General features: G+C 27.4%; 1 protein-coding gene across 1 annotated transcript in view; it reads right to left on the bottom strand.

The window, feature by feature from the left end:
* The window catches only part of LOC147809987 (guanine nucleotide exchange factor subunit RIC1-like), a 49,835-nt gene that overhangs the window by 20,910 nt on the left and 1,628 nt on the right, over positions 1-27,297 (bottom strand). Inside the window, exons 2-12 of the mRNA XM_087164767.1 lie at positions 25,850-26,010; positions 25,569-25,647; positions 21,375-21,487; positions 18,437-18,513; positions 14,564-14,671; positions 11,904-12,087; positions 8,994-9,093; positions 6,706-6,777; positions 5,495-5,656; positions 5,345-5,415; positions 1,920-2,148 (exon numbers count right to left, since the gene is read on the bottom strand). Of these exons, the coding sequence (XP_087020893.1) occupies positions 1,920-1,943 (24 nt within the window). The 5' untranslated portion in view covers positions 1,944-2,148; positions 5,345-5,415; positions 5,495-5,656; ... (6 more) ...; positions 25,569-25,647; positions 25,850-26,010. The remainder of the gene's footprint in view (positions 1-1,919; positions 2,149-5,344; positions 5,416-5,494; positions 5,657-6,705; positions 6,778-8,993; positions 9,094-11,903; positions 12,088-14,563; positions 14,672-18,436; positions 18,514-21,374; positions 21,488-25,568; positions 25,648-25,849; positions 26,011-27,297) is intronic.

The raw sequence follows: 27,297 nt of genomic DNA, 5'->3' as shown, positions 1-27,297 counted from the left end.
GAAAAAAATGAACACAATAGTTGCTTTTAGTAGCTAAAGCATGAAAATAGTAGCCAAAAATTATGAAAATAGTTGCCTAAATAAGAAGAAAAATTCATCAGAAATATGACTAAAATTTTGTTAATGACTTAATTGTCATATACCATGATCCATTCAGTTGAGTTGGCAGCAAATATGATAATTTTTATATAAACGTTATGCTCCAGCACTATTTTCAATTTTATCAATAATTGATCTAGGAAATAAATATACACACGCACACACACATATATATATATTCATATATATATACATACATATATACATATATAATGATCAGTCAAATTCGAAATTCACTCATCGTAATATAGTTTCAAATTTTTTTTTTTTTGAAAAAGCATGTTGAATTTCGTAGCCATTGAAATATAACCATTGAAAAGGCGATCGAGAAACGAAATGGACTTACAATGGCTATATTTAAGAATATGTCAACAATTTTTTAAAATAATTATTTTTCTGAGAGAAAATCTAACAAAATAATAGGTACACAGAGTAATAGGTGATAGTAAAATAAAAATTACAATAATATAAAATGCTTGCTTAATAATTACTTAGTCTGAAGATAAAACATTTCTTTAAATTCTTCATAAAAAAACCTATTTTCTAAAAACTAATTTATATATATATATATATATATATATATATATATATATATATATATATATATATATATATATATATATATATATATACGACTAATTTACTGAGTCTATCTACAGCACCATTTGCATAAATCAAAATTTGTCTACAATCCAAATGTAATCAAGTAGAGACCATTATAAAAATAGGACTTATCCAGAATGTACAGCAAAACTTAAATTCACAAATTTAATCGATAATTTAAGGTAAATTTAATTTAAAAACAAGAAATGTAATGTATGTTTAAATTTAATTTTAAGCATGAAATTATACTTAAAAAAGATAGAATAAATCTGTATGTCATGAACAGTTGAAAAGAAAGGGAGTAGTTGCTTCAAGTTGCATAGTTAAAACATAAAAAAAGGCTACACCAAACAGCTAAAATATGCATATCATTCCATATAAGTATAATGTAGAGTATTTTATTACTTTTCAATTTTTATGCAATCCTCATACAAGAATTTCTGCAGAGTTTTTTTGAACGCAAATTTATCACTTCATAGTTCTTTTGCAGACACACTGCCACATATCTCTGCAGAATGTTTGGGTGAATATTTAAATGCTTCTGTAAAAAACTTACATTGCAGCAACTAAGTAATCCAAGTGCTGCATCTGCCACTTAACTTTTAGAGAACCACAGAAACATTAACTGAATTGGATGTTTCTGACAGTGTGAAAAATAAAAACAAAACAGCAATAAATTTTGAGGAAGACGACGAAGATGAAGACAGACTTGATGAAGAAATCACTAATCCTTCATATGATGAAATGTTAAAATTATTTTAAACAATTCAATAGTAGATAATAATTTACAAGATAAAGTTGTATCAATTTCTAAATTAATTATGCCTAGTGTTTATGAATTTAAAATTTGTGTTATGTTGTTCAAGTATTTCAGATGGAGATTTTCTATTTAACGAATTTTCTATATAAGGAACTATTTATCATGATTTAGCGACTTTGTTAAATAGAGGTTCGACTGTATTTTAAAAAACAAAACTTGCAAGAAGGTATTCCTCAACACAATTTTATAATACTGATATTAAAGTAATAATTCTAACGTTTCAAAGTCATATTACAATGTTTGTCTGTTTTTCAGCGGTAAAAAAATTATGTGTCTTATTTATCAAAACTCCTTTTAGCTAGTAGTACATTTTGTTTGTGAAATGTTAAAAACTATCTAAGAAGGATATACTGCAAAAGAGAGATTTTACTGTGTTTGAAATAAAATAATTATTTACCTTTTTACTACAAAATAATTTCATCACCAGATCATACTGACAAATAATTACAGTTTGAGATGTAGCACAACAAATGAAGGGTCCTTTGTTACAGCATTTTCTTGAACAGCAAACAAATGGCAGTTCTTTATATTTGCCACAGACTTTAAAGTGATGGGCTGATAGGAGGATTCAAATACCCGTGATTTCAGGCAATCTAGATCAACTGAACTCAATTCCCGATCCTCACCTATTAAATATATTATTTTACATTTTTCAGAAAATTTTCGGAAGTTATACGAACAGTTTTATAAAATATAGACACTATGAAATATTTAAAATAAAAAATTATGCAAACAAGGAATCCCAAATAATTTCATATCAATAATTTTTTAGAAAGTGGAGTCTTACTATCTTTTTCAGTCAGATTTAACATCCCATATATTATTGGACATATTACGCATAGTATAGCAAGAACATTTTCATATGTGGTTATTTCAAGCGAAACTTCTCAGGGGGGCATTTATCTAAGAATAAAAATGCAACACCATTGGCCACTTTTAATCCCCACTATTAAAAAATAAAAATTAAAATAAAAAAATTTAAAAAAAAGAAGAATCCTGTGCAATGATATGAAGAAGACACAAATCAAATTCAGCAATATATATGTTTTGTTAGATGTTTTTTATTATATGTCTAAGGATATACAAACTTAGCAGGATAGCATGTATAGTAAGTTGCCAGTTTTTCATATTTCACTTGTGATACTTATCCATTGTGTTTCTTTTCAAAAATAGCAGAGTTAATCAGAATGACTTTCTTTTAAAGATAAAATATTTAAGTACTTTGATTTCTTTATCCAAGAATTAGACTGTAGTATTATTTAAAAAAAATTAAATAGAGTTAAAAAACTAGGAGGAAGAAATAATTATTAATTAAATTATGTAAAAGAAAAAATTATACATGAAAGTAAATATAAAACTGTTATGTAAGAGTAAAAAATTAAAAATTATAAAAAAGGGTTATTTTTCTAATGCTGTTTTTTTTTTTGACCTAAAAGACTGTTAAGACTGCTTCATAAACATAAATTAAAATAAAAGTATTTAAACAAAATATTATTTTACATTAACTATTTTCTCTTTTTATACTAAAATAAACTATTTTTGACTCGCAGCTACAATGGCTACTTGAAATGGTTTGGAATTTATCCTTAGAGATCAAAAAACAACACTGGCATATGTTTTACATAGCAGAGCAGATGGGGGTAATAATCACCCAGTCTTCATTTCAAACTTCCTACCTTTAAATACTAAGGAATAATGTATTAGAGTGAATTCTGAACCACGGAGAAATAATAGGAAGAGCAATTGTATCAAACATCTAAATTTTAACACATACAATCCTTGGCCAAGCCAAGGAAAGTAAAGACTGGAAGCACCATGCTCGAATGATTGGTTACAGATTAACACTGATTTAAGTTCAGTTATCTGGGGTTAATGATGCCTCATAGCATTTATTTGAGGACAATTGTATCATATTCAGAAACATCAATGTGAAATATTTTTAATTTGCAAAATTTTGCAGTCTTATTAAGTTTTGTATGTTAATTAATTTTAAAAATGTTTAGTTTTGGTTTTTTGAGTGGTTCACTTATACGCCCAGCATACCAAATATTAGCTATTTCCTAATCAAAAATAACAGATCGACTTACACACCAGAATATGTGGTCATAATAATTACTTGGAAAGATCTATACAGCAATATTTGAGCTACTTCTAACAAAGGAACACTGGTCATACTGTACGATATGTTTTTGTATTCCAGTATCATAGAAAATCTGTAGTCTGGAACTAGAACTGAAGTGCCATCCCTGAAATCAAGCAAATACTTGATGCATTGGTAACATAAAGGACCTCTATGCCAAATGAAATTCAGGTAAACAGTGTCCACACTAAAATTAAGGTCACCTAGGACAGGAAAGGCATTCTGTTTGTTGACTTCTTGTTGGGGGTGCTGTGATGAATGCTGAAAGTTATAGAGCAACCCTAGAAAACTTATGAGAAGCAATTCAGAATCAGAAGCATGGTATGCTTACTGCTGGTATTGTCCTGCTCTATGAAATCACTCACTCACATATAATGAACTCCAGAAAAAATCTGTCATGCGCTGACTCCATTTCCAGCTAGCACACTTCGATCACACTGGACTACAAAAAGTTACCTACCATTCCTATTAAATGTTACAATTCTAGTGATATTTAAGTTGAGAAGTAACTGAAATATTGATATATATTTTGCAATATATCTTTTCAGGCGATAAAATTTGTCTCTTTTAATGTGCTGTGGGTGACTTGATTTCTAGATAACCTTTGTATCCTGATCTTATTAGAATCATTTAAAGACTTTGCATATTACACTATTTCATTATTCGCAGATATATACATATAATGTATACATGTAATGTATGCATATATTATTTTTTTCACTATGGCAAAACATTTGACAAATTGCTTTTGAATTTCACTTTATCTCTTTTACATACATTGATGAACTGGAAGCAAATATTTTATGGCATTCAACAACAAAATAAATTATTATTTAAGGTATGAAAAATTTTTAAGTTAATAACATTACATGTGTTAGAGCTGATTATTTATAATTGGGTTGTGACGTGTGTGTGACTGATGTCGTATTTTTGGCCACAGATGGCTCAGCTGAAAAACAAGTAATGCACAATATGCCCTAAATATGCTTGGTTCAACCAAGCAGACTTGCTGAATTAGCTGAATTAGCAAGTCAATATTAAACAATATATTTAGTTCCATTTCATTGTATAGTTGAAAGTTTTTCAAAATTTTAAGTCAAAACATGAGTAACAATATTATTGATCAAGAAAAAAATTAATTTTGATATTTATGCACTGCAATTTGTTTTAGAGCTGTTTGCCTGACATGAAAAATTTGTAGTTTTTAAGCTTAAATTTGAAAATTATTTTGAAAAAATATTTTATGAACTTTCAAAGTTTAATTTAAACTTAAAACTTCAGGACCCTTGTTTATAAAAATAAAATTTTAATTAATACTATTTCAAAAAAAAGTATCAAGCCCAGTTGGATGTCTTGAAGTGAAAATTAACATATTTTAAAAATGATATTTGAAAATAGTCCTTGCAAAGCAATAGAAAAAATTTAAAAGACTTCTTTGGATAGAGATATATTTTGCTAAAAAAGTTTCACAACTTCCAAAAAAAGCTTTACAATTCAGCATGCTAACAAAAAGTATTTGAGTACTTTTTTAATGCATCCAGCATTTTGCAATTTTTTTTCTATACTTCAACATATTTGACAAACTGTGCAAGATTATTTAACAAAACAATTAAAATCAGAAAATACCCACACAAATTAGCCACAGAGAACTATTTTATTTATGAAAAAAAAGATATAATTACTTTAGCTTCATTTCCAGTAATTGTCCATACTTTGATATAATCTGAAGCAGACAAACCAACAACGATGTCATCTAGAATAAGGAAAGGAAATTAAAACTGGACAACAATTAAGCTTTTATCTTCTCTGTTAAGTTCAAGTGGCATATTTACCATGACTTTTCACAGGACGCACATTGCACTCATCCAATCAGGGTTAACACGTGAGGATAAAGTGAATAGAATATCTAACGTGAGAATATCCATTACAAGAATCTCTGCAAAATAACCATTGCAAAACAGCCGCACATCATTCGATTTAGACACATGATAAGACTGAAACACAAAAATTATAATTAGTTAACATAGTATAATAAAGGAATTTAAAATCAGTTTGAATAAAATTAATTTTTATAAAAATGACTGATTTGTTGCCCATCTGCACCCAATGTTTTTTATCATCAACCACTTTAGCCGCCTTTTTATGAATGCTTAAATCATATGCAGTAATCTTAATCAAATATTGCAACCTTATTAAACTTGAAGTTCACTTGTATTACAGCCGTTTTTTAACACAAAAAATGTATTTTATTGACTGCAGATCTATATTAAATGTTATCTCCTTTATTTAAAAAAATTAGTTAAATTTCCCACTAGTTAAAGTTAGAAAATTCTGGGGAAAGTGGCATTCATACATAGTGGGACACCATTTCTTAGCAATATTCGGAAATACAAAAATAATCACAAAATTTAAAGAGGTGTATAAGTAACAAAGAATTCAATTATATGATTTCTCTTTGTCGCAAGGCATGCAACACCGACCATACGGGCACAGAAACGCCGAACGCATGAGATGCCGACAGAGAAGGGGTTAACCTTTCCTAGTAGAGCAAAACTCCAATTCCACATAAATTTGCTCAGTGGGGGGGGGGAAGAAAATAGTTTAGAAACATTCTTTATCACTAACACCAGATCCATACTAATTTTCCTAACTGATGCCAACAATTTAAATGGAAAGCTAATGCATTTTACTATATGTATATCAGACAGTAAGCAATAGATTACCAAAAAAAAAATTTATAATGAATGATATTTTGTCTTTGTAGATACTGCTTCATAAAAAAAATTAACTTTTGCTTAAAGCTTAAACTTTAAAGAAAGAAATAACTAAAATATTAATAATAGCATACTACTTAGATATTGTGGATTCATCAAATTTAAATAGACCCACAATCAAAAATTCCGTTAAAATTAGCTTATACTCCCAATGAAGAGTTTCCCAACCTTTTAGTTTCATTTAATATCAGACATGATTTGAAAACAATATCTTACTAAAAATACATTTTAAAATGTGAGAAAAATTTCAAAATAATGAAAAGTCATACATGAATGGCTGTGTGAATATACTGCAACTCTCAAGACAAACACCACCAGTTACATCCCATAAAGACATCTCTCTAAATAGTCAGAATAGAGATATTAAATTAAGTAAAATGTATAAATATATATTACAAAATCAAATGTATGGAATTATAAATAATTTTTTTTTCCATCCTTGAATCAAAATTTAAAAACATGAGTTGAAGATAAATAAATTCTAATAATCTTTGTAATTAAAATCCATATATAATGTCGAAACAAAAATACTAAAAAATTCAATTTAAAGCATGTTTGATTAAAAAATATCGAGATATTTTGAAAAATATTTGCAATAGTACAATTAATGAGCAAAAATATATATATATCAAAGTTACAATAAGAATGCTTAACCTTCCTCGGCATCACGCCAAAACCATGAACTTTGGCAAGAAACAGGTTCGTATTTTTAGTATGGTACTAACAATATATCATATTTTGTTTCCTATGCGATACATTGAATGACCATAATAAAACACTTAGGATAGTTTTACAAGAGCAAAATATAATAATTTTAACAAGATATATATAAATTTTTACAGTAGTATATGTAATTATATGGCATGTGTAGAAATTGACTTTCTTAAACCCTTTTGGATGCAAAAGGCCCAGTCTGTGTCGAAAAAAAATGCATATTATTAGCAATTTAAAACTATTTATAGAAATAACAACTGGAAACTAAATGTACCTAAAACTAATGGTCCACAATATTTAACAACAACTATTTTTCAAATAACATAAACCTCAAGTAATAAATCTGTCTACTGTATATGGTGACAGTTGCTAATATAGTTAATCCTCATCTAACATTTCTTGTGTTGAGAAAAGCTATGTGTTTGCAATTCTTATTTTACCCTGATTGCAAACACAGCAAACTTATAGTAATAACTTTAACCCATAGGCTCATGTAGTTGGCTCATAGTGGGTCGCAGCTTTCAAATCCGTTATAACATTGCCAGCGTGAGAAGAACTGAGCAGCTGTAACTTTTTCTTAGTGTATTAAAAAGAAAATTATAATTTGGAGAAAAGACTATAGAGAAAGTATGTTTATTTTCTTAAAATTCAATGGTAATATAAGGTTGACTATGGGGGAAATATTAGTAAATCGATGGGTTAATCATGCAAGCTAAATTGTTAAATATCCCTTTAAAATTAAGATACAGCTTCCTAAATAAAAATTTCATTTTGGTAACAATAGTTTGTATTAAAATCTTATCAGTAAATGCTTAAAAAAACTTTTTTTAATAACTTTTGCATTGAAACATGAAGCACAAAATTTTAACACCGAATAAATATTAAAAAAAAGTTTTATTACACTGTAAATATAATTCATGCATCAATCACTAATTTTCAACAATATCATCTAAACATCACAATTTGAAACAACATGACATTTCACAAACCCTTCTGTATAAACTGGTCTACTAGAAAACTATAAAAGTAATTATTGTCTTATATTGTCTTCATGAATTTGACAGACTTGATTGCTTTAACATCCCAAAACACAAAGGCCATTACCTTCTTAAATGACAAAAATTTGACAAGTTGAAAAAGTTTTCTAAATCACTATGACTTCATGATTTATACAACAGTTGATGGCCTCATGTAAATGGATTATACTATTTTGCTAAAAAATCCAAGAAGAGTTTTATTTGTCAGCCAGAAAGATATCTTAATCACTTAAAAGCCTCAGTCATGCTGAAAAGATTTATTGCTGATGAAGATTTTAAAAAATTGCTTGAATTCATAAGGTGATAATGTTTTTAAAAAAGAAATAGGAGGTTATGGTACTTTTTAATCACAAGAAGTAATCTGACATGTAAGCACATTTAAGTCAAACGGCACTAACTTTATAAAGATTCCTCCTTATGTTTTAATAAATAATAAGTGAGACTTCGTGAAATATATTAAAAATTATAAAGTAGTGAAAGGAAAACGAAACATTTTCCAATTAATAACTACTCTATACACAGGGTGTGTAGCCAAATCTTTCAACAAAAATTAACACCTTTTAAGTACTTTTTAAGCACTCAAAAATATTTTTAAGCACTATATACTTTAACAAAATGCAAAATAATTTTCAAAGACTACATGATTATGCTAAAATAATCACTTTCTGACAAAGAACTGTTTCTTGTTATTACATTAGCCATTATAAAAAGATGAAGAGGTTTTTCGTGAATATATTTTTTGCAAAAAGTATAGGAAAAAATTAAAATTTTCATACTCAAATTAAATTAAATAATTTTTATCTTACCAAGCTTCAGAAGAGCTAACTAACAGTGTACTATCTGAAGACCATGAGTGAGACAAAGAACAGCAGCCTAATGGCCAGATAACAAGCAACGGGGAGTAATCTATAGAGAAAAACTAACATTACAAAGACAAGAAAAATCATAACAAATACAATATACAGTGAAAATTCGGTTCACTCTTGGGACAGAAAAAATAGCATTTTTACAAGAAGGGCACACTGAAAATGAAGACTAACACCATATACTTTTTTAAAAATAATTGTGATAATGTAGAAATAATAAATTTATCTGTAAGTAATACTTACAGGGTTGGGTTTTTGACATGAGAATGGTAAAAACCGTCAAAAACCTACTGTTTTCTTTAATTTACGGCATATAGTGGACAATATATTAATTTTACATAATTGCATTTATAAATGAAAGTTGTAAATGATTGCTATTGATTTTGCAACTATATACATGTATTCTTATAGAAGGATATACATTCATACAGAAATATAGTAATATACTTACTGATATTCATTTAAACTCAATAAAATCATAATTTTTAAGATACAAAAGTAATAGATGAAATTTGATAGATGCCTTTCTTTTAAATTTATACAATTGAAAAGAAATATGTGATAGAAAATTATTTTAAGCAGCTATGATGCACCATATCATTATGATATATTTTTAAATCAATTAACATTTTTAGACCTATTTCACAATCTTTAGATTGATAAAAATGTCTCAGCTCCTCAAGATAAGTTTGAGCACAAGTCAAGTTTTCAATTTTGTTTCCTTTTTTGTAAGCATCAATTGAGTATCAGTTTCTTCATTATCACTCATTACGTCAAGATTTGCGACCATTTCAACTATTTTGTCCATATTCAAACCATTCTTTTAACATTCAATATTCCTGTAAATGTTTCGTTATCATTTATAGTACAGTCAAATGAATCAAATTTATTAATTCAGAAGTGAGATCATCAGAATTTGTGTGATCTATGGCATCTTCTAGGAGAGTGATACCTGATGTATAATTTTTGAAACCTGCCTTAGTGAAGCAGTTTAAAATGATTGAGAAAAAAAATTTTCCAGGCGGCAATTGTTCAGATAGAAGCTTGTAAGACATAAATTTTTACATTTAATACTTCCTTACACCTTGCTATCCCATGATAGGAAATGTGGAAATGACTCTTTGAAGGTAAAACTCCTGTGAAAGACAAGACCTACTTGTAAGGCACCAGGCACTATGGACTTGATATTCCTAAGGAGTCAAGAGTCTGAATAAATGTCTGATTTATATGGCCATCTCCATGGTTATAATTCTGCTCTTTTCTTTTCCTTTTAATACAGCTGTGTACAAGACAGGAATGAATTGATTAAAAGAAAGGAATTTTCAATGAAGTGAAATGGAGAATTCAACTTGTGGGCCCTGATAACCTATATTGTTCAGATTAAAAGATCAAAAGATATTTCTGCCTGAAATATTTCATAGGAGCACTGTCATTTTCTCATCTTTCTTTTTCAAAAATAAAGGAAGGTGATAGAAAATGATTGTTTAGCAGGGAAATAGCTTACCAATATTTTTAGTTGTCCACAAGGCAAAATATTTTCATGCTTTTAAAAATGAGAAAAAGATATATATATATATATATTTTTTTTTTAAATTTAATAATTAGTTGTCATTTTTGAAACTCAGAAAAAAGTGGTATCTGGTGCAAGAGATTGAAAATAAGGTTCTGGAGCATAAATGACTGTCTGTGTTTAGTTACAGGAGTGTCCACTTTGACATGACAGGAGCGCCCACTTTGTTTATTTCTAGAAGATTTACTGGGAATTTTTAAAAAAAAAAATTTGTAATGAGACACGTCTATTTCGTAGGAGTGTTTGTAACATGAGATTACACTGTACAATGATAAAAAAAACTTTAAAAGAATCATTAATTAATAAACTGTAATCAGCAGAATGCACTAATTACTGATCTTATTAATTTGAAGGAGAACTAGATGAGAGGAAGAAAAATATATGGCAGTTAGGTAATGTATACAATACAATTGCTTCAAAAGACTTATTGCATCATTTACTTAAGATAAAGAATCTCTCATATCATAATCATAAGAAATCATCATAAAGAATCACTTTACTATTAAACTGAATACATTTTAAATTTAAGTCATTACTTTTATTTATCTCTAAAACAACAAAAAATTTTGTATTGATACAAATAAATTTTTATATGCCAAAAATAGTACATGCGATAGTCTGAGAAACTAAACAATAACAGTTTTTCTTTGTAACTCCATAACTGATTTTATATAGAGAACAATATAAAAACCTTTCTCTTTGTTTAGTACCTACATTATAAACTAAAATCAGTACTGTCATTGTAATTATTGTTTTACTAAAATTGTAGTAGTAGAATAACAAATAATCTATTAAAAGTAAGATTTTAAATACCCCAAAAAACTTAAATTTGTTTCTCATAAACAAGATAATGATCATATAAGAAAATAAATTTATTTTTCATAAATATACAATAAGTTCAAACATAAAAATAAACAAAACTGATATAATTGTTCAAAACTGAAAAGATATCACATAATTTAAACATGAGCAAATTTTACTCAATCACAAAAATATTAAAAAATAAATTACATAACTGTTTATACTTTTACAAAAGGAAAACACATTAAATAAAAATAAACACTACAAAAAAAATTATATTTAATTGCATCTAAAACAATAATGCAAAAAAGGAAAATGTAAGAAAAAAAGAATCCGCAAATTAAATTAATACTGCTTTAATTTGTAGACAATTAAAGTAAATGCAAAAAGTAAATTCTAAAATTGAATAATATTTTTTATGTTAATATGGAATAATAAATGCAAACCGATAGCCTGAAATATTGTAAAATTATGCATACCTGCAAACCTTTATCTGATGTTGATACATTCCAAACATAAATACGACCATCATTACAGCCAGTAACTAAAGTTCTTTGATCATGAGTTAAATGAATAGCAGATACACAGTGTGTTGGGGCTTTATTACCCCATAATACAGTAGGGACTACAAGTTGATTTGATATAGTCATGGTGGAACTGAACCTATAAAATATTCACAAAAAAAACTGATCTAAAGATATAAATACAAGCAACAAATTTTAAAAAATTTCTTTCTTTCATAAATATATAACAGCTCTTTTATTATTTTAAGAAGTCAAAATTAAAAATCAATATATATTATATTTTACATCGATTATGTGTTATAAGAGTAAAAGAGAATTAAACAAAAAATTCTTACAGTATTTTTACATAAGTTCAGTTTCACTTCTTGCCAAGTGAATTTTTCTTTAAGAAAAAGATTAATCCTTAAAATTTTATTCACCCTACTGCACTGAGGAGTTGAAAAATTAAATGCAAAGAAAAAAATATAGTTTTAAATATAAAGAAAAGAAATAATGTTTTTATTTTTAATAAACTAATCTATAGTTTTAGGTTTTAAAAATCATTAGGTTTAAATGCACTCAACCAATTAAACAATACCATATTTATAAGAAATGGATACATTGCGTTTGCAGGTAATGAGACAAGAAACAAAACTATCAACTATGATGCTTAATTAGAGTACGTTTGCAAATAATTCATAAAAACCTTAATATTGGCACAGATTGATTGAATACAGTCACATCTGAAATTTTTCATAAGAAACAAAAACATCTGTATACAAGAAAAAATACAAAGGAGCATTATTCCACAACAGTACCTATTCATACCAACTATAATTATCCAGGTGCCTAGACAAGCTCTACATTAAATAACTCTAGACTATTCTACATTGTATGTAAATTAAGTACTTGAAAAAAATAAAAAAAATATATAGCCATCCATCCAGGGAAAATTATGATTGTTTAATTTCTAACCCAATTCAAATTTTCTGTAGAGGTTAACTTTTAACTTACTCAATCTATTGCAGGAAGAAAAATGGATAAAATGTAAATTATTCTATTACCCTACGTCATTCACAATTAATTGGTCAAAGCTATTGATTGTATTATAGTAATCAAACATGAATAGAATAGTAATGAAATTACATGTAATTGCTGATTACAAACAACTTTTATTTGTTTTTAATTTCTATTTGAATTGTGGAGGAAAAATATCTCATAGTGATATAATTTAATTTCTTTTGAACCTTAAATATTACATAGCATAATAAGATAAAAACAAAGTAACTGCACACACAATCTAAAAGTGCCTGCAAGTTCACAATATTTTCGATAATAGAATAATTTTATTAAATTAGTTAACTATTTAATATTTCTATTTATTTGCGACAAAATATATATATATAAACAAAGGTCTTTGCAGGGCAAATTTACTACCAGGGGTCTGTCCAGACATTTTGTGAAAGCCCCGGTTTTTGTAAAATTGTGAAAAAATTACTCGTAATTTGTGACTATAAAATAAGCGTTAACTCACATTCTTTCAATCAAGGTCCTGCTTTCATGAATTTCTGCAAATAGGGTTTGGTTACTGCAATAAACTTTTTCAAGGAGTTTTTAAATTTTAAATAGATACAAGACTATGCTCAGCATTGTAAAATTATAATAAAAAAAATTAAATTTTCAAAAATAAACAGCAATTGCTGCTTTAAAATTAGAGATGCAACATACAAATATTTGATATTTAGCTTATACTGCTGAACGCAAAATATTCATTTCGGATGAATAAAAGAAGAAGCGTCTGCCGATGACAAAACTTTATTTGTTTACATAATTTTCTTGTTTTCGCCCCTCGGAAGGGTTTATTCAATTAATAAAACAATAGTGAAGATAAACAATTTTGTGAAGGGTCCGTTAACGGACCCAAGTTTCTTCTAAACTACCATTTAGCATCTTCCATGGATTATTATTAAGACGTAATAGAAGAATTCGCTGCCCATCCAGTTTATAAGAAGAGTGCTTTTCCACCCCATGTCTGAGAGCATGCCGGGATCCCGAAACACCATGGGAGAAAAGGAGTGTCAGCCACCTGTATTTCTTTAAGAAATATTTTTTTCTCTGTGAAACTTTTGTCTGTATCACCCAGTTGAAAACGTTCACATAATGAAAATAACTTTCAGTGCTAGTAGCGTTAAATGCATGTTTTTATTAAATTCTAGTTGATATTTTACTATGGACAATGATTTTTAATTTTGGATACAATTTTAAGCTCAAAATTTTACAATAGCAAAATTGTTTTTGAATATATGGGGACAAATATATAGAAATTTACCAATTATAAATTATTTTCATTTGTAGTGACAATTTTTGAAAATATATTCTCACTTCACTATATTTTTGTGTTGATTTTTAACATAATTTTTAATTTTCACAAAATAGGTACCGCTTAAAAAACACCTAGACAGACCCCTGATATATATATATATATGTGTGTGTGTGTGTGTGTGAATATATTAATACATACATATATGGCTTGCGTGTGTGCATCTATATTATCTAACTATGTAATGTAGATAACTCGGCACTGTAAAAATCATAACATGAAATAAAGTTACAATTGAATTCATGTTGTAACTTACCGAATTTGTATTTAGATGCTTAAGAAGAGATTTATTTAACTGTTCAATATTTTCATGATTGATTGTTCTCCAAATGAGGACCCTGTTGTCATCTCCACAAGTGACAAACTGCAAAAACAAATTACAAAAAAGGAAATTAGCACTCGAGTTATTATCAAGACAATTACACAGAGTCAGGGTGCGTAGCCAGATTTTTCCAACAAAAAATAGCACCTTAAGTACTTTTTAAGCACTCAAAAAATATTGTTAATCACTTTCCAATAAAAAAAATCATAATTAGGATTTGCGCAGCAATAAAAAATAGTTCTTGTTCAAGTTCTTAATTTATAAACATAAAATCAATAAAATTCAAATAGATTTTCAAAAACTTTGCACAATCATAAAAAAATAACCAGTTTCTAAGAAATATTTCAGAGAAAATTGAGAATATCATGCATTGTTTGTAATTTGAAACAACAATCCACACTGAAAAGAAAAAATCGATTTAGATATAAAAGATAGAAAATTAAGCTCGTTTTACAAATCCCAAATAAAAAGAAAGGCCCCTTTAAGGGATTTTAAAAAACATAAATCAAAAACAAGCACCTTTAAGAACTTTTTAAAAATGCTATGCACCCTGAAATTTTATAAACAGGGTTGCCACTCAAATCTGGAAAAAAAGGTTCCCTGTCTATAGTATAAACAATATATTAAGAGGAAACATAAAATGCAAATGTGTGAGCTACATTAGGATAACTAATACCAGTTTTAATTGCTGGAGAGAAACACAGAACAGTTCAACATACATAAAAAAATAATACAGCAAATGAAATAGTATAGTATAGCTGAATTATCTCTAAATAATCAATAATTTGTACTTTGAGAGGTCAACATTTTGTAAAAGAAGAAATCCCCCGTATTTTCCCAGTTTACAAGAAAAAATTAAAAGTTCCCTGCATTTTCCCTGTTATTTAATATGATTTTTTAATTCCCTGTAATTTCCAGGTGTTCTCCATCCTCTATGTGGAGTGCTAACCCTGATAAAGAACTTATGGCAGTCAGGAATTTATTAAAGTGATTCTTGCATAGAAATAAACAAGTTCAAAATATAAAGTACTAATTGAATAACCTTATTTTTGACAATAAAAAAATAATAAATATATAATAAAAATAATAATAATATATAATAAAAGTAAATATATAATGAATAATAACAAAAAGACAAAGCAAATCATTTCATAAGTATGCAATTCTTGTGACTTTTCTTGGCAAAACTTTTGGATCCTATATCAACACATAGTTTCCCAAGGTGTTGGCAAATTTTGAAATAAATTCAATTGAAATACTTAGAAAGAGCATTATTAATCTTGTCTATTTAAATTTAAAATATCTAGTTAATTAGTAGGAATTATTAGTAGGACTAACAAAAATATCCAAAAATGCAAAACTAATTTTATTAGTAGGATTAACATCAATATTCAAAAATGCAAATGTTTACTAGTAGATTTGGCATGAAATCATAAATAAGAGATATGTAATGTACCAACAAGAAGTTTTGATTGCACTATTTAAGTCTAATAAATATTTTTCTGAAAAAAAAGGGAAATAAAACAAGTAAAATCACACTTAATATTCACTATTTGGTTTGTATGAGTTCATTTTAAGGAATGATATTGAATTTTAAGGATGGAAATTCACATAAAAAGGAATAAAAAATTTTATGAAGCATAAACTATTTAAAAGGAAAATTATACTCCATTATCAATCTCTTAAATTAAAAATGCTTTTGATTTCACCAGTTAATTTATTATATTTTACTTTGCAAAAACACAAAATAAAACGTAAAATTCAAAATTCGGTTCTTAAAAACCTACATATACAGGACTACCAACTACTATTACTTGTAAAAGCTTTTATAGGGTAGTCATCATCATCAATGGCTCTACAGCCCAGGGTGGGCCTTGGTCTCCTCACGAAGTATTTTTCCAAGCTAACCTTTTTCCTGCTAGTGTTTTCCAGTTTTCAGTTTTCAAGACAATCTATCTGTCTCAAATTCAGCCTGCCTCTTTTTCTTGTGCCAACTGGTCTGGCATTGAAAACTCTTTTTGTGACACAGTCTTCGTCCATTCTGATAGAGTGGCCTTTTCATTTTATTCTTTGAAGACACTTTGGTCTTAAAAACTGAAACTTGAAATCACTAGCAAGAAAAAGGTTAGCCTGCAAAAAACTTCTTGAGAAGGCCAAGGCAAACCCAGGGCAATCCAGCCATTGATGATGATGTTCAGAAATGTTTGTTCAACTAAATTTTTTGATTGGGAAAAACTGGTTCTTTGACAGGAAAAAATTAGAATGTAAAACTGGTTCTTGCAAATACTGAGTTGGTCAATGTCTGCAATGTCTCCATCACCTAAGTTTACAGTAAAGACTTGTAAATGAGCAATGCTGAATATTTAAGAAATATTTTACCTCTAAAATTTCAAAAAAGGTTTTAACCCTTTCAACCCAAAAGGAATATAAATGTCTCAAAGATCAAAATTTATTCTCTAATGGATAAACAGATCCCAATTTTGCATGGGTTTTTATGTTTTCAGGTTTCTTTAGACTTTAGCGAATAACAATATGACTAAAGGAATTTGGTAACACTCTAATTTTCATAATGGCGAACTTCTGTTTGCGAGCATGTCAGTCAATTTTGCTTTAATATGTGTATTTTCCAAGTTTTGAGGTAACAACTTTTTTGAATTTTGAATACAACTATATTTTTGTCATATTTTGGGGAAAAAAATTGTTTCTTCATATTAAATATAGTTTGTCTAAAGTAAGAAATCCCCTAGCAAATTCATCTGGACCCGTGGGGGTGACCATGGTAACGAGGTATAACTATTTCATATATGGGGTCATTGTTTACAGGGGTCTGTCTGGGTTTTTCTGAGAGGTACCTATTTTGTGAAAATTTAGACATAATTTGTGAAAAATGAAAAATTATATTAAAAAATCAACAGAAAAATATGGATTTATCATTTCTTACGGAATAAAATAAAATTTTAAGAAAAAGTATTTTGTGAAACTACCGTTTTTCCTAAAGTTGAATTTGTGAAGGTATCGTTAAAAGGGTACTAAATTTGGCCTGGACAGACCCCTGGTTTAGGACAGATTTTGGAAGGGAGATAGAAAGATGGAGGGGGGAGAGAAAGGTAATCTTTTTTTTCGGTCAACTGTGTTAGCCCTTGAGTGAAGAGAAGCTAACCTTCCTGAAATGCGCTATTCTTGCTCCGATAGCAGCAGACAGCCTCAGACTTTGTGGCGGGTAAGTTCTAATCGCAGACAAACTGTAATAATTGTACCTATTTAGTATCAGATGGAGAAATTTTGACACATTTTGTTTTGCAGGATATAGTGTTCCAATCGTAATTACCATTGGGGCAATATATCCCATTTGTGATACAAACATTATAAGACAAAATTTTAGGTTTTGTTTTGATTATTTCATAACAGCAACTTCTCATTTCTACAACATCAGGTAAGACAACTTCTGGTAATAATTCGATGCAGTTATATTATTTTCATTCCCATACAATATAGGTATTTTTACAATATTCAAGAAAATTGAGATAATATTGCCGCAGGAGATTTCCGGGAAAACTTTCAACTCATAGTACACTTATTTTAATATGTCAGCATTAACATAAACTGATTCTAATACTTAAATTTCAATGCTGCAAAAATCGGGTGGAAAGGGTTAAGCACATAAAATTTGCTCATTGCTTACATCTCCTTAAAAAATAATAATTGAAAAGAAATACTCCGGCTTACTCAGCAGTTACCACCCTTAACGTAATTTGCTGGAACATGAGAAAGAAAGACATATATTAATACACATAGAAAATAACATACTTTTGTAACATCATGCCATCCCCAACTTCAGAAGAATGTCCCGGAAATTCCCATTTCGGATAACCAGGCAGATTAACCTATTAAATAACAATAAATACCTCTATTATTGATCATATATGATTAAGAAAATATGATTAAGAGGAAATTATGCACGATTAAGAAAATTAATTAAAAAGGTAAGAATTCTGCTAAAATTGAAAACACAAATTGCAATTTTTCTTAAATATATGTCTAAAACTTTTTTTACTTTATAGCCTTTTTTTAAAACAATTATATTAGGAGAAGATTTCTTGTTTTATTCAATTCCTACTATTAGTTCTCCCTTCATCTTGTTCTAAATTTCAATCGCTAACAAAATACTTTTCATTCATTCACTCAAATACATTTATTTTAAACTTGTAGTACATGACACTTGATGTTAATAGTTTTTTTTTCAAATATTAATTCATTTATTAAATAGGGATGTGCAAAAAAACGAAATGGATATTTCTGATGGGTCAAGCATTGCTCATTGTTTTGAATTTTACAATAAGCGATTCAGTTTTTTGTATATTTTAATAATAACATCAGTGATAATTTCTAACTCATAGCTCTACTATTGATAAAGACAAATAGAGAAAAATTTAAATCAATACCTTGGTTCAACTACGGCTACAAACATTAGGCCTTAAACCAAGGGGGGGGGGGACAAGTTTCTTCCATAGTGGAAAAAAACTGTGCCATAAGAAACAGGTATCTTCTAACTCAAATAGAATAAATGGAAGGAAAAAAAACACAACTTTTTTAAAGAAATTCCTAATCAGTTTTTAATTGCAATTTAACTTAAATAATACTAGTAATTTTCATTCTCTTTAATAGATCTTCTTTTAAATAAGTGAAAATTTAAATTGAATTAAACTTATTAAAATTAAACCTAACCAATTTCTTAAAAAATTAAAACTACAAATAACAATTTTTAATAATCAAATACTGTTAAGTATGAATACTCAAAAACTACTCTTTAATATATGTTGATTTTAAATCTCTATATAAAACAGAAATAAATAAATTGTTTCTTATTTAAGTATTTATGAAAAAATTGTTAGTTTTCTGATACTATATTATATTGTATTAAATAAATTATATTACTATTTAATTAATTCTGTTCTACTACAGTTAATTCCTGGAATATTAAATTTAAGCTTGAAATATATCTATGATACTTATTGCAGAACAATTCTATTAGTTTTTTTTTCTCCATTTCATCCAGTTACTTACAGTCCTGGAAGAAGCAACCAATAAGATTTGTTTTTCTGAACTTATAACTCCATTTAAATCTCCCCATAGTATTAAAATAATTACATATTTTATTTCACAACATAACATTTAAAGTATATTTAAAGAAATATCAAGTGTTAATAGAGTGCAACACAATTATTAAGAAAGAGCTAGGTCATGTATTCACATGTTTGCACATAAGCATCTCAAGACAATAAAATAAGGGTAATAATGGTTAAGAACATATTATTCACATACATACACTAACATAACGCGGCTAATCAGTAATACGTAATAGGAATAAAAATAAATGAAAACTAAATTTTCCAAATTGCTTAACATCACATTCTGAACGTTTAGATGAAATTTCAATTTTTAAGCCCATGATTGAAATCCAACTGCATGTATTAAAAACAAATTACCTCTAATAATAAAATCTAACACCTCTGAAAGCGAAGCATTTTTAGTCTTGGAATAAAAATTAATTTTATCAAATTATTGCTTATATATTTTGCAGAGTTAATTTTATTGGAGTTAACTTTTAAATGCATAAAAAACTAAAAATAAATGCAGCATATTTTTAAAAGCAAAAATTTTAATACATTCTACATAAATTTATTCAATATTATGTAACTAAAGAGTTTCATTATATAAAAATAAAATAAATAAATAAAGACTATATTTTTGTTGATTAAATACATTATCATTAAGTAAAAAAAAAAAAAACTAATTTCAAAACGTGTTTAAATAATTTACATAGCTGCCAACATGGATAGGAAAAAATCCAGTAGATTTTACGAAATAATATAAATTTCATGATAATTGTCGCAAAGTGTACTAAATATTTTAAGCACAGGGAATTTTAGGGATCAAAATAGAAAAACTGCCATATTTTCCAGTTATGATTAAAATTAAATGAACTTGAAATGATATGTATAATGTTAACTCATAATTTTGAATAGTAAATAGGCATTTAATTCATCAAAGATAGTTAAAAGATTATTTAATTAGTTTTAAAAGCAAATTCGGAATGAAAATAAACATAATATTTTAGAACAAAAAAATTTTTTAAACTAATATTTATAAATGAGGCTTGCTTCATTATAGATTAGTTACACTTATTTAAATATTCAAGCAAGCAATTATCTGCATAAAATTTTTATTTCAGGTGAGATTTTTTAAGAAAATTTACCCAATTTTAGGGAATTTTCTAAAATATACAAAAATCAGGATTTTTATGAAACCAGTTGACCAGGAGAAACTGACAAAATCCAGTAGTCTACTGGAAAAACCAGTAGAGTTCGTAGTTATCAATCTAATGTTTTAAGAAGCATATCATAAATTTAAATAAATAAATGAATAAAAAAAGTGGAAATAATGCTTATTAATAAGAACTATTTCATAAAATTACATTGCTGATAAGGAAAAAAAAAATAATAGCATCAATGAATTAAGTTTTCGTAATGCCATATAATGGATTGAAAAAGATTTGTGTTAAAATGAGTGATCATTATTAATTGCAAAAACTCCATGGACATTCATAGCTGATTGTGAATTTCCCTGAAAACTCTAGGTTTTCCCTTTGAACACCCAGAACTAAGTTATTTTTTTCCACCTGTCTTGACGTTTTGCTTAAACTTAAAGAAATGTGGCAGATAAGTTAAAATGAAATAAAACTTACTTTCCAAACATAAGCTTTATTGCTGCTGGAACCACAAGCTAAGTATTGATCATCAGCACTTAATGCTAACTTTATGTAATAGGTATTACATTTGAATCCATCATAAACAGTTCCTGTTAAAATACAAATGAAATTAGCTATATTTACTAACTAAAAAAAATTTTAAGAAAGGAGTTGTTAAAACTCCAGTAAAAAATTACAATTACGGAAAGAATAAGTTTACATTTGGTTATTGTACAGTTGGCAGTAGTTTTACGTGTTTGCAATCAGATACAATTAAATTAAGAACATAGTACTTCGGGAGAAATCCTTCATAAGTAACTCTTTACAGGAATTATTTAAAATTTTGTGTAGAAAAATAGTGTTCATGTGAACTTAGAATAAACCATAAAGTTTCAAAAGCTGGAGAAAAAAAATTTCAAAGCATCAAAATGTAAACAAATTACAAAAGGATTATTTAGGATTTATTATTTACAGGGCTGGAAATCCAAAATATAAAAATTATGGGAAATTTATGAATGCTGATTCTCTAATGGAAGTAATTTCTAATACCAACAAGGATTCTAAGATATACAATTGGTTATACAGAGTGCATAGCCAAATCTTTCAACAAAAAATAAACACCTTTTAAGTACTTTTTAAGCACTCAAAAAATATTTTTAAGCACTATATACATTAACAAAATGTAAAATAATTTTTAAAGACTTTAGATGATCATGAGAAAATAACTAGTTTCTGACAAAGAACTCTTTTCTTGATTATTATTAGCATTATAAAATGAACAAGAGATTTTTCGGTTCGATATCAGAGGGTGAAAATCTGAAATTGAGAATGTCTTGCAAAATGCAACAGAGTTGCACATGAAAAGGCAATAATCTCACCGAACGCAGCTCAGTAGATGCACATGCGGACTCGCAAGTATTTAATCAAACATGTAAAATGATGGCGCTTTCATACGCTATGGACCAACTGTACATAGAAATAGATTGCGAAAACGTTGAATAGAATAATGTGAAATGCACGCTTTTGCATTGAGGGGATTTATTTATCGACTACATCAACCTTCATTTATTAAAAGGTATCTCAAGATAGAATCAAGTGTCTTATATACTAGTGAATTGGTATTCAATATTTAGTGTGGTAGTTACGCCACAGCATAATACGTGGCGAAAATCGACATGAGAATGAAAAAAAATCTCATTTTCGAAAAGGGAAAATTAAGCACTTTTTGAAAACAACCAATGAAAAAAGCACCTTTAAGTACTTTTTAAAAACGCTACGCACCATGATGATTTGCCTTTATGGAAAAAAATACTTTCATTTTTAAAAATCCCAAACAATGAATTTAAAACTACTCACAATTTATATATATACAGTGAAACTTTAATTATTCGAAAGGCTGTAACTTGAAGTTTTGATAAATTAGTATTTTCGTAACTTAGTCATTTAGATAAACTAGTATTTAGAAGTATTTTAGTCACTCCAGAGAAAATTTCAGTTTTAACACAAAATTTTTATCAATTACTCGAAGCTCTATAACTATTTTTTTCATGATAATTAGAAGAAATTTGTTCTTCCCGAATTCTAAAATATAAGAAAATATACATAAAAGATATTTTATTTGAATGTGAATTATTTTAGTAAAAGGTATTTATAATAAATCATTTAAACCAGGGTTTCTCAAAGTTTGGGTCGCGACTTCGCACTGGGGCATGGAAAAATTATGCAGAGTAAAGAAAAAAATTTTAAAATTTCAATATTTTACAACAGACATGAGGCATAGTGGCAAAGTTTGTATTTGAGAGAATTTTATTCTACCAAATTAAAACACAATTTTGGCTGAAAAACAAATTCTCAAAAATCAGACAGCCCATTAAACGATAGTTATCAGAGTAAATAGGAAATGTTTTGTAAAACATTTTAAATAAAACTGTTGGGGAAATTTTAAACTAAAAACACTGTGTTTGGGGTACATATTACGCTCAAAGAATTTTTTGCATCTCTGTTAATATGCATGTGAGAAGAATCTTAAGAGAATCAGAAAAATGCAAGCAGTGTTTTTGTAATCATTGTGCTAATAAGTAACAAGCTAAGTTCTAATCATTGCGCTATATCTTTAGTGGTTTTATTTATTTTAAATTTATAAGGGTTCTTTGACCTTATGATTTATGCAATGACATTGACTTCAGTTGTTCTGTAATCTTATTTCCATTATTATTGTATTTATAAAATTTTTAAAAGCTTATATATTCTGAAAATTGTCATGGCTTGATATGTGCACAGCTGTATAGACGTTGAATATAACTAATTTTTATGTACTTTTTTTGTTTAACAGAGTTTCCACTCTTTTAACAAAGCAAATATTAAGCATAAAATACAAAATTGTATTATACTAACTACTAGAAATTTAACGCTTTAGGGTCTGGAAGTGTTTCAGGTTTACTTCCCACCAGGTATAATTATAATAATAATGCAATAAATTTAACTGTAAATATGACAACACGCAGTATTATTGCTTTATATGCAACATTGTACCCAGTAAGTAGAAGTTCCACGCCATGTTTACTGCATTCTTACATTCACAATTTCAAGTTGTAGAATACATTAAACTCAATTTTGATACTTGTTAAACATATTCTTGAATAATAAATAGGTTAGAAACCCACAAAACAAAATGTAAATATTCTTGAATTAATTTTAAAACAAAAATGGTCTAAAATTATAGAAAGGTTTCAAACTAATTATAATAAGTTTAAAAGTATCTTATTAACTATCTGTCTGAATTTTTTGTTATTTAAAATGCTAGAAGATTTCAGGTTTCATCGCGATTCAAAATAAAAGTCAAAACAACATTTTTAAAAAACTCAGGACAGTTTCTGATGCAATACATACTAAATTTTTTTAAGGGGAAATGGAGGGCGGAAAAAAGTAGTGTAATCCCCCGATTTGAAAGTTTATGAGGCATATTTCTTTAATTCCCAACGACATAATAAAAGAAGGGGGGGAAATAACAGTCAACACCTTCAAATAAAAAATTAAATTAAGAAAAAGTTTATCAAAAATGACTTTAAAAAATGGTGCGATATCACGAATGCTAACATATGGTAACAAATCTGCCAGATATGTGAATGAGCTAAAAGCTAGTTACTTATTGTTACGTTAAAGATTATTTTTTCCTCATCCTTAGGAACTTTTAATCATTTCCCGTTTAGAAGCAGAGAGTGTGTCACTAATTTTTTATTTATGTGTATGCATTAATTTGTATTAAAACATTAATATTCATCTGTTCTATAGATATTGGGCTATATTAACTAGGTAAGTTTAAAAAGGTTATTAATTTAAAAAGAAATGATCTATATAATACAAGGTCCAAGGTTTGCACCATAAAGATCTTTCATTATAGTGCATAATACTCATTTAAATTATCTCAGGGAAGAAGACTGCCAACTGCTATGATTTTGGCACTATTGATAATCGTTTATGAATATTCACAAAATAACACGGACATTCACAAAAAAAACTTGAAATGTTTGTGCCTGTGAGAACTTGATAGTTTGGTGTATAAGTAAACATCCTATTTTTTTATTACAAGATAGTAAATTTCTGGTATAGCCTTTAAATTAATAGCTGTATAGTATGCTTTAAAAGTTTTCATTGTGTAGTACATTTTGGAATACTCTTGAATAAATTATCTTAACTTTTCTTATTCTTAATTTTCAAATTATTTAATGGAGTAGTAGACATTTAAATCCAAAGCTTTCAGAATTTTTAGTAATTTCACGAACATTTTAAAAGCCTCACCATGAAAGAGCTGCAACAAAGTGGCATAGCAGATGAACTTTTAAATTATTTATAAGTAGTGTTGTGTAAAATAAGTTTAAGTGAATAAAAAATAATATATTAAAGCTTAAACTTAGCTACCACTAAAATAAATTTTGTAAAAATTTATTTTAGTGGCATCAAAATAAATTGTAAAAGCCTAGAAAGTTGGCACTTCTGTAGAAGCAATAAAACTGGTAAAAAAAAGTATGTTTTAAAAAAGATTTTCTTAGAAACTTTTTAAATTTCAGGGATTTTTTTCTAAAATAAAGGCTATGAGTACTTTTCATAGAAAATTGATATAAAAAGGCAATGTTAGTGGAGTTAGCAACTATAATAATAATAAAATTTTAAAAAAATGAAATAAAGACTTACATTATCAGTTTTAAGGCATAGTTTTGCATAACAAACATTTCCTTCTCTACAGTCCACTCGAGAGGTTAGAATGGTAGACCTGTGTAAAATAAATAAATATTTGGTAATCGTGAAGTTGGAACTACAATAGAAAACTATCTTGTGGACAGAAAAGGAGCAATCCTGCCAATAAATAAATAAATATAGTATAGAATAAAACATATAGTAGAGAATAAAACATAGAAAAAAAAATCATCCCTGCAAATGCTGGTTAATAAAATAGCTAATGGTAAAGCATATACCTCAATATTTTCCTCTCCATAAGTGTCTATTGCTCTTTCTTCAGAAAATCCAATACATCCACACTCTAAAGGAGTAAATATTTGGCCTAACTCAGCTATAACTATTTCTATATAATTTCAAGAAACTAGATCCAAAATAAATTGAAAAACCATAGAACCATCTGTAAAGAAAATATTTTAACATAGTTATAAGTCATGCACGATTGTCATGCAAAAATAATCATAAAGTATTTTTTATAATTATAAATTTAATTAATATTACATTTAACCATCTTGTTAACAAATACAACCCATGAAATTTTTCTCAGTTTAAATATATTAGAGCAAATTTATTCTCTCACATCTTTCTACAACTCCTTTATAGATTTACATAAAAATTTATACATTGAAATTTAAGGATAAAAGGTTTGCTGCAATGTTATGATTTTATAAAATAGTCATTATTAAATCACTACCACCTACACATCTTGTATTCTAAAACTTTAAAAAAAAAATTAAAAAAGAGAGAGAGCCTTGATAAGAATCAAAAGCTATCACTAGCAAAATCACAGATCCCTCATCCGTTCTTGATTTAATATTTCATAGTGCCTAAATTTACGTTTTTCTTTTCATAATTTTCCAGCAGGAGGATGTGTACTGTTTTGAATCTATCCCGTTTTCATTATTAAAACAGGGTATACAGCAAAATTTTTCATAACAAAATACCTTTTAAGAACTCAAAAATATTTTTAAGTACTGAAAAAAAATATCAAAAATAATGTATGCGTATCAATAAGAGATAAATAACAAAAAGTTTCAAACAACTCTATTTCTGATTATATTAGCCATCATGAAACATTTTATGCACAATTTTAAATAAATTCAATATTCTGTTGCTACTTCTATTTTTTAATTAATAATTACTTTATTCGCTTTAACAAAAAATTATTTTAATTTAAAATTGTGAAAATTATTATAAATGAAATAAGTGAAAATTATTTAAAAATAAACACTCAACAAAAATATTTAATTATTATTATTGATCATACCGAATTGATAAAGATGTGTTCAGAATTAAACAAACTGAGAAAACCTTTAATAAATTCATTTTACAAATGTAAACTAGTGCATGGTCCCTGAATTTTGTCTGGAAAGTGAAAATGTTAAAAACTCTCACAATTAAAAGATCTTAATTAGTTCTCTTTTTTTAAACAAAACTGATAAAAGGAGGATGAAAATTTTGAGGTGGTGAAGCTCCGTGATTGTTCACTGCTGAAGCCTCTCATAATTCATCTAATATGTAAAAGGATTGACTTTTCATATGGCACAGACAAATGCAACATTACACTGAAATGTAATGCGAAAACTTGTGAACAGAACATTGCAGAAATTAAGCTTCTTGTCCAATTCATAGAGACAATTGACAGGGCAAAAAATAATCCTATTTTAAAAAGAAAAAAATAAACATC

The sequence above is a fragment of the Parasteatoda tepidariorum genome, chromosome 5 (genome assembly GCF_982258835.1).
Source record: "Parasteatoda tepidariorum strain Cologne lab strain chromosome 5, Ptep-v5.0, whole genome shotgun sequence".
Classification (NCBI taxonomy): domain Eukaryota; kingdom Metazoa; phylum Arthropoda; class Arachnida; order Araneae; family Theridiidae; genus Parasteatoda; species Parasteatoda tepidariorum.
This window is presented reverse-complemented; position numbering and strand designations above follow the sequence as displayed.